Here is a 9025-nt window from a genome sequence, read left to right as displayed (position 1 = left end):
AAAGATTACACTCCATTTCCAGTTCTTACAAAATATTGGCTATATTCCTTGTGTTGTAGAATACCTCCTTGCCACCTACCTAACACCCAGTAGTTTGTACCTGCCATTCCCCTACCCCAACCACTAGCTTCTCTATAGCTGCTGGGTCCAATCAAATCACAAGGATTTCTAGAAATGAAAAAGGCAGGCAGGAGGGTCAGAGTCAGAGAAAGAGATGTGACGAGGGAAGCAGAGGTCTGAGTGGTGCAGGAACCAGTCAAGGCATGTAGCAGTTTCTAGAAGCCGGGAAAGGCAGGGAAATGGACTCACCCTCAAAACCTCCAGAAGGGAACACAGGTCTGCCTACAGCTTGATTTTAGTCCAATGAGACTTTTGACCTACAGAATTCTAATATGAATAAAGTAAAATGGGTGGTTTAAAGCCACTAAATTTGTGATAATTTGTTATAGCAGCCACAGGAAAACTAAAGAGTTCTTCCTCCATCCTCATCATCCTTAATCCTTAATCCTCACAGTCATCCTTCAACATATTCAGTGCCTACATTTTCAGCTCACCTTCCATCTCCCAATAGATATCTATGGAAAAGAAGTGTGTAGAAAATTGGCTGTGAGTTTTGAAAACTCCAAGGACATAGGATGGTGCTCTGTTGTGCTCAGAGGCTCGGTCCTGCCTGACTCTTTGCGATCCCATGAATTGTAGCCCGCCAGGCTTCTCTGTTCATGGGAGTGTCCAGGCAAGCATACTGGAGTGGGTTGCATGCCCTCCTCCAGAGGATCTTCCCACCCAGGGATGGAACCTGGGCCTCCTGCATTCCAGAGGGATTCTTACCAACTGAGCCACCTGGGGAGCCCAGTATGGCACTGTCTCTCGTATTTAAAATGTAGCTTTTTTCTTTCTTTCTATGTTCAACTTAGCATTATGTATCACCAGTTTTCAAATATACCTTCCGTCGCGTTCACAAAGCACGCTCCCACTAAGTGCCCTCTTTGGTCTTCCAAGTGCACCTTGTGAAGTCAGGCCTGGGATTTCTAAGCCTGGAGTCAGAGTTTTAGGAAACAAGGGCTCAGAGCCCAGCGACTGCAAGCTCAGACTCCAGAAGGCCAGCTCAAGGCTCCTTCCTTGAGGCCTGCCTGCCCTGCCCGGGTGCTCGGCTGGGCATGTCCAGGGTTCCTCCCGGCTGCACAACGTTCGCACCTACCCGACGGCGCCGGGGCCGGGCCGCGACGAGGCCCCTCTGCCTGGGCGGCGATCGTACTCCAGGGGCGCGACGGAGGCTCGGCTGCCGCGGGGCCAGGTATCGCCCCTCGGAAGCCCCTGCTGGAGCCGCGGGCGCCCGGAACCTCCGCCGGCGCTGGCCCCGGGGTTACCTGCGGCCGGTGGGCGGGACGGCCCTTCCCGTCTGCGCCGGCCCCCCCAGCCTCCAGGGCGGCGGAGCCGGGAAGTGGGAGACGGAGCGAAAGAGGCGGAGACTGCGGCGGCTGCAGCCCGGCCGGGCTCCGAGCGAGGGCTACATGGAGCGGCCGGCGCGGCTCTGCGGGCTGTGGGCGCTGCTGCTCTACGCCGGCCGCGGCGGCGTGGCTGCGCCCGCGGGTGAGTACGGTCCCCCGGCCGGGGCAGCGGGAATCGCGGCCGAGAGGCCCGCCGGGGCGCCTGGGGCCGAGGGCAGCGGCGGGAGTCGGGGTGGAGGGCCCTCTTCAGGCCATCCCGCGGCCGCGGCGGCAGGCGCCTCCCGCGCCCGGCTCGAGCTTGGGGAACCCGGGGCGACCGGGCTTTCCCGGATCGGGGGCGGCGGGGGCGGCGGGGGCGGCGGGGGCGGCGGGGGCGGCGGGGGCGGCGGGGGCGGCGGGGGCGGCGGGGGCGGCGGGGGCGGCGGGACGACGAGTTGACACCGCACTTCCCTTGGCCGTCGGGCAGCGCCGAGGAGCCTGGCGCCACGGCCTGGGGCCCGAAAGGAGTTCGCGGGGTCGGGGGCGGGAGTGTCGCCCGTAGCCCGGAGAGGGGATGAGGGGCCGGGAGCCCGCGGGGACGGCGACCAAGGTCCGGGAGTGCGGGTGACGCGCCGAGGCTCCTTGCGCGGCGGGTCCAGCGAGGTGGCAGCAGTCGAAGGGAACCTCTGAAGCCCCTAGTCCCTCCCTGTAGCAAAGGACGGGTCTCCTCTGGCGTACAAGAAATGCATGGCAAATCCAGAGCACCATCCGCGTGGATGCCTTTTTCTCTAGTAACCTTTATATTTTGGAATAATTTTCGATTTACAGAAAAGTTGCAAAGAGGCGAGTCCCCTATACTCCTCACCTGGTGCGGCCATTTAATTAACCAGCGTCACTGTGAAAACTTGGGGGCAGGGGCACTAATGACTTCCTGAGGGACAGATTTTGGCCTGAGCGACCTTCTGGACGTTTTTTTGGTGAGGATAGTAGCTGCAAAGTTGATAGGTTTTAGTGTCACGTTGACACAAACACCCACATTTTGTCTGTTGCTTTTTCAGCCTGTGCGTTGGGCTTTGAAAGCCAAGTTGAAAGGTTGATTAGGAAACTTGAATGCTCTCTATTGATTCAGTCAACAAAACCTATGCCCACTCTGCGTGCCCTGTGCCAGGCAGTGTTCTAGGGGCAGAGAATACAGTGGCCAGCAAAACAGATCAAGTGCTTGCCCTTTGGAGCTGGCATGCTATTGCTAGAGTCAGAGTAAGGGGGGCGGGGTAGTAAAATATGAGGTATGTTAGAGGGCAGTAAGCACTATGGAGAAAAACAGAGCAGTCCAGGGGTTGCCATTGTAAATAGGGTGGACTATGTAGACTGCCACTGAAAAGGCAGCGTTTGAGTAGAGACTTGAGGGAAGTTTGTAGTTTGTCCGTCATTCATTCAAGTGCCTGCCTTTTCAGTCCTGAGCCAGGTCTTGTGCATTGGCTTAGAGCCTTAGAGTATATTGTGTAATCGTTGTGCCCCCCATGCTCCTGGTTCACTTGGGGGGATCTGATTTCCGTAATGATGGGGCAGCTAGAGTCCAGAGAAGGGAGGGGGTCACCCATCCCCTTGGTTGTTGTCATTTAGTGACTCAGTCTGTCTGACTCTTCTCCAACCCCATGGACTGTAGCCCTCCAGGCCCCTCTGACCATGGGATTTCCCAGGCAAGAATATTGGGGTGGGTTGCCATATCCTTCTCCAGGGGATCTTCCGGACCCAGGGGTCAAACCCGCATCTCCTGCTGCTGCTAAGACACTTCAGTCGTGTCTGACTCGGTGTGACCCCATAGACTGCAGCCCACCAGGCTCCCTCGTCCCTGGGATTCTCCAGGCAAGAACACTGGAGTGGGTTGCCATTTCCTTCTCCAATGCATGAAAGTGAAAAGTGAAAGGGAAGTCGCTCAGTCGTGTCCAACTCTTTGTGACCCCATGGACCGCAGCCTGACGGGATTTTCCAGGCAAGATTACTGGAGTGGGGTGCCATCGCCTTCTCCGCGCATCTCCTGCATTGCATTGTATTGCAGGTGGGTTCTTTACTGCTGAGCCAGCAGGGAAGCCACCCATCTCCTTAGTCCCCTGATTTTCACAGTGCCACTCCAGCCCCCTCCCTCCTCCAGACTCCCTCTCCCACACACCTCACACCTGGAACAACAAACAGCTGACTAGCTAATAATGGCAATCCCCAATTCACCAGTTTTGTCACAGAAGTTCAATGGTGACTTGGTTACTAAGAAATACAGAAACTTTTTCCCATTGGAAATATTGATACAATCGCATTAAGATATGGTGGGGGGAAAAAGGCAAAACAAAACAGGAAACCTGACTATTATAATGGTCTGAGCTTACCCAGCTGTGGGACTTCAGGAATGGTCATTCCCCTCCCTTGTGCAACAGTGTTCTCTGTGAAAGGAGATTGAACTCCATAAGTTTTAAGGGCTCCTCCAGCTTTAATCTTTTGAGTGTTTAGAAAAATGATTAGGTTACCAGCTTAGGTTTAGTCTGTTTAGATTGGTAAGCCCACATAATGGCATTCTTAATAACAACTAGCACTTCTATAGTGTTTATGCTGGGCACCGTTCTAAGTTTTCCACTTGACCTATTTCATCTTTCAAAAGAACCTCTCCTGTTGGTGCTGTTACCATTCTTGTTTTGTACATGAGCGAGTTAGCACACAGCACACAGGCACAGGCATGACCTGTAAGAGAGAGGCGATAAGGACCTGAACAGAACACTGCAGGTGAGGATGGGGAAAGAGTAGATCTGAGAGGTGGTTTCCCAACTAAGTGTTGTTGTTCATTCGCTCAGTTGTGTCTGACTCCTTGCTACCCAAGGGACTGCAGCACGCCAGGCTTCCCTGTCAATCATCATCTCCTGGAGCTTGCTCACGCTCATGTCCATTGAGTCAGTGATGCCATCCAACCACTTCATCCTCTGACGTCCCCTTCTCCTCCTGCCTTCAACCTTGCCCAGCATCAGGGTCTTTTCCAATGAGTCAGTTCTTTGCATTAGGTGGCCAAAGTACTGGAGTTTGAGCTTTAGCATCAGTCCTTCCAGTGACTATTCATGATTGATTTCCTTTATGATTGACTGCATCTAAGTGACTGCATGGCTAAACGGTGGAGTGGGCAAACTACGTAGGCTAGATCCGGGAAGGGAGGGCTCAAGGATTGAAGTTTTAGCATTCCTCTCTCACTGATTTTTGTTGGGCATGGTGATAGTAGCTGGTAGACTTTGACCTTAGAATGTTCCTATATTTTAACTTAAAATAAATTTATTTCCAGCATACAGATTTGAGCCTTTGAAATAATTTTATTTAAAAATTAGTTTCTGGCAATGCCATGGGAGCCTTGGTTGGCCTCAGATAGCCAGTCCCCGACCGTCCCCACCATGGGGCCACTGCCCAGGTCCTTTGGGGCATGGTGTGGCACGCCCCTCTGCGTGTTGGGACCGGGTCCAGTACAGAGAACTTTTCATCCTGGAACACATGCATGACCAGAAAGGCAGCAGCCCCCTCACCCAACTCTGCACCACTCAATTATGGGGAACCTGGCGCTAAACCATTCCTAGATGACCTGCTTTTGGGTTGGGGTTTTGCATGTAGCAGAGCAGCTCTCTCGCTTCAATCTGTTGAAAGTCAGCCCTCGACACAAGGGTTTGTAAAAAGAAATAAGGTTATCAAAATTTATTTTTAATAACAGGATTTTTTTAAAAGACAAAAAAATTAGTTTCTAAAGTCAGGCAATAGTTTTAGAAGTGCTAAAGTATTTTTTCATAGCAGAGCACAGAATACATGAAATGACCAAGGTAAACAGAAGAAAATAACACTATCCAAGACTCATATTTAACACTGTAGCTTTTATTTGACCCAGGATTTACACAATCAAAGCAAACAAAAAGAGAGGAAGAGTTCTTTGAGAGTAAGGAATGCTGTTGCTGTCTTCACAGGACCATTATACACTTTTGTATGGTGTCAGGTTCTTTTCCAGACTCTGTTCTCTTTACCTTGATGTATAATTGTATTATTTACAATTTACCATTTCCTCTTTACTATATATGATAGAATACAAGCAAAGGGTTTTCATAAACTGTATGTCCTCTGGAAGTGCAATCAGAAGGTTAACTCATTCCCAGTACCACACTTGCTTACACAATTCCTTCCCCTTTCTTTTTTCTACTTTTGCTAAAAAAAAAAAGAAAAAGCACACACAAAAACAGCCTCCCCCCCCTCCATGAAAACAAAACAACAAAATCCCTGGGAACTTCCCTGTGGCTAAGACTCTGCACTGGCGATGCAGAGGTCCTGGGTTCAGTCTCTGGACAGGGAAATAGATCCCACATGCTGCACCGAAGACCCCCATGAAGCTAAATAATAAATAAATAAATACTTTTAAAAAAGGCAAACAGCATGAAGAACATAAAAGCACCTGGGTTTTGATCAGCATAATACCGTAGGTAAATTTTACTTATTTTCTATTTAGTTTTTGGTAATATTAAACATTTTTTCTAGTAATGCAGGATATAAAAACGTAAAATAAGTTGATAGTTAACTTGCCAGAGATTGAAACACATCAAATGTTAGATATGAATAACTAACCTCTAAAGTACAATAATCAGTTTTAAATAACTAGAATTAAGTACTTAGAATGTATGATTTACAGTAAAAGTCAAATCATAATACAGTAAATTTTACTTCTTTTCCATTCTGTTTTTAGTAAATATTATTTTAAATATTTTTGTCATAATGCAGGATATAAAAGCATAAAATAAGTTGATAGTTAACTTGCCAGAGAGATTGAAACACATCAAAAGCTAGATATGAATTCTAAAGTACATTAATAAAACAGTTTTAAGTAACTACAAACTTCAACTACTTAGAATGTATGATTTAGAGTAAAAGTCAAAGGTTATTGATGCTATGTTATAAGCTTCCATGTTTTGGGAAAGAAATATGTAAAGGGAGATAATATTCAACCCTGGTGGTACTTCATTCCAAGAGATATTGAATCAAATTAACAACCACAACCACAGCGGACTGTTTTTGTCTCCCCACAAGCTAAAACGTGGGGGAATGCAGAAAGTGACTGCTGTTTTGTATGGGCTTTTTTAAAGGGTGATGAAAATATTCTAAAGCTGTGGTGATGGTTTTACAAGTTTTAAAATATACCATATAAACTACTGTATTGTACTCTATTTTAAAGGGTGAGTTTTATGGCACATGGATTCACTCAATAACTTTGTTTTTTCTACATGCTCAAGGATACATCGGGAAGAAAAAACTGTAAAGAAAAAAGGAGTTGAGTACCACCACGGCCCAGGGAAAGTAAGGAGGGTGGTAGGGGGAGGACAGAAGAGAGGAAGGAGAGGGACATGCATTGCTGACTACTTCTCCCCTCCTCCATTCAGTATACATGTGCACACACTTGCACACGTACGCACGCACACACTCTCTCTCTCTCTCTCTCTCTCTCTCTCTCTCTCTCTCTCTCTCTCTCTCTGTGATAACCAGTGACAAGCAACTGGCTGAGTTCTGTTACGGAGAAAACCATAACTGCTCTGTTTCCTGACAAGGTCTCCTGCTCTTGTAAATGCTGACCTTGCTTGCTAAATAGTTGGTCTTTGTTAATGGGGTTTTTCCTTCTGCTCTCGCTTTTTAACTTTTAAAAGCAAATTTTAATAACTAGTATACAGTCTGTGTCACATCTTCTCTAATTTAAGTCATGCTCTGTGGTATCTGTAAAGTCATATTCATTTTATTCTGAAAAATATCTGCTTCTGAATCTTTCTCAGTGTAAGTATTATAGTTACCTTATCAAGTCAAGTAAATATTTCACAAGTATTACAGGGTTGAACTCTTACAGTCCAGGCTTTATAGGTGTTCTCTTGGCTTCCTTTTTCTTAAGCCTTCTTATTAACTCATAAGGGCTTCCCAAGTGGCACTAGTTATAAAGAACTCGCCTGCCAATGCATGAGTCTAAGAGACTCGATGGATGGGAAGATCCCCAGGAGAGGGCATGACAACGCACTGCCATATTCTTCTAGAGAATCCCACGGACAGACGAGCCTGACAGGCTACAGTGCTAGGACACAAGTAAACCAACTCAGCATGGCACATACTGACTCACAGACACTAGCAGCTTAATTTCAAAAAAAGATGATAGACCTCTACACTTTTATATAGAAGTAGAGGGAGGATTCTGAAAACTAACTTTCTTTCTTTCTAGCTGAATTTTATTAACTGGCAATAAGTCACTGTATCAAAGTCTTAGTCATTTGCCCAACTTTTTATTGTCTGTATATTATATTCTGGGAAGTAGAATCAAAGTCAGGAATTATCAGTGACATAGTCTGAAGACAAATGTTAAATAGTCTGAATGGATAGGAAGACTGTCCTCTTGAAAAGCAAAGCAGTCTCCCTGAGAGAGAGATGGAGTGATAGCTACTTCCCCCCTTTTTCTAACTGTAACTTGACTTTTCTCTTTATTGAAGATCCGAAGTGCAAGCCTGAGTCTCACCTTGTGGCTTATCAGCATCATGGGCTGCAGCTGTAGCTCCACTCGTATTCTTGCTTGCTGTGGACTGTTCACTGCAAGGTGTCTGGCTATTGCTCTCTCTCATTGAAATGTGAAAAACACCCAATGATGGTCTTTTCACATTAGCACTTGAAGTAGAGTCTAAAGGAAATAGATGTAAAGTGGTGTTTTCATCTCTCTGTGTAAAAGGAGCAAATATGCGTTTGGTATAATCAGTCATACTTTCCTCTGAAGTTTCAGATAATATTTCAGTAGGTAGGTCTTCTCCTGGAGAAATAATGGAAAGGCTCCAAGGGAAATCAATCTCAGTTCCATGCTTTGGTGTGGAGATCCTCTGTGGGGAGGTCCTCTGTGTAAAAATGGATTCGCTTTGTGGATGGCCAAGCCTGGCATCGGGAAGGCTGGAGTCATCTTGAAATCCATCCACTGTTTGAGGGCCGAGTGTAGACGCTGAAGGAACAGTGCTAGAGGACTTCTGACTGCCACTGCTTATTGTGATCGTCTTACTGCTGTTAGAGGAAATCTTCTCCTGAGGGCGCTCTGGCACCTCAAAGACGTCCTGACTGTAAAATGGAACCTGAAGCTCGGAACTGTGTGGCTGTTTCTTTTTCCCTCTAGATTTCGTCTGTTTGGTATTCGTTTGCGTTATCAGTTTGACAGCTACATACCTCTCAGGTCCTGGTGGAGCGTCCCTGATCGAAATAACTGACTTGCTCTCTTGAGCCCCAGGGACGAAGTCATCATCACTATCAGAAAAAGAACGACGAAACTGTGGCTTTTTCTTCTTGAGCCTAGCCGAAAACTGCTTCTTTTCTTGTCTTCGTTTATTCCTTTTTGCTGTGAGCTCACTGGTTAATTTCAGATTTTCTTGTTGGATATCATAAGATTCTTGCTGTAGCGTATTTCTGTTCGTTTCGTTTAGTGTTGAGCGATCACATACTTCCGCGTTTAATTGACCTCTCAGGTCATGGATAGGGTCATTCAGGGCTCTCCGCTGCTCCGTAAACTCTTTAATTCTGGATATGGAGCCTGT

The 9025-nt window shown here is 47.2% G+C and overlaps 1 protein-coding gene across 11 annotated transcripts in view; it reads left to right on the top strand.

Annotated features, from left to right (window-relative positions):
• The first annotated feature begins 891 nt into the window (after positions 1-891).
• The window catches only part of LOC138931194 (uncharacterized), a 150900-nt gene continuing 142766 nt past the window's right edge, over positions 892-9025 (top strand). For 10 of the 11 annotated variants that reach the window (XR_011446450.1, XR_011446454.1, XR_011446452.1 and 7 more), the window contains exon 1: positions 892-1590. Coding sequence is in view for 4 of the 11 variants with exons in the window: in XM_070292116.1 (XP_070148217.1) it covers positions 1158-1590 (433 nt within the window). In the remaining 7 variants the exon portion in view is untranslated. Of the gene's footprint in view, positions 1591-6718; positions 6778-9025 lie in introns of those variants that run through there. The other variant, XM_070292118.1, reaches the window with a different exon arrangement.

This window comes from Ovis canadensis, chromosome X, assembly GCF_042477335.2.
Source record: "Ovis canadensis isolate MfBH-ARS-UI-01 breed Bighorn chromosome X, ARS-UI_OviCan_v2, whole genome shotgun sequence".
In the NCBI taxonomy this organism is placed as follows: domain Eukaryota; kingdom Metazoa; phylum Chordata; class Mammalia; order Artiodactyla; family Bovidae; genus Ovis; species Ovis canadensis.
The sequence above is the reverse complement of the archived record's forward strand: the minus strand, read 5'-3'. Positions and strand labels throughout refer to the sequence as shown.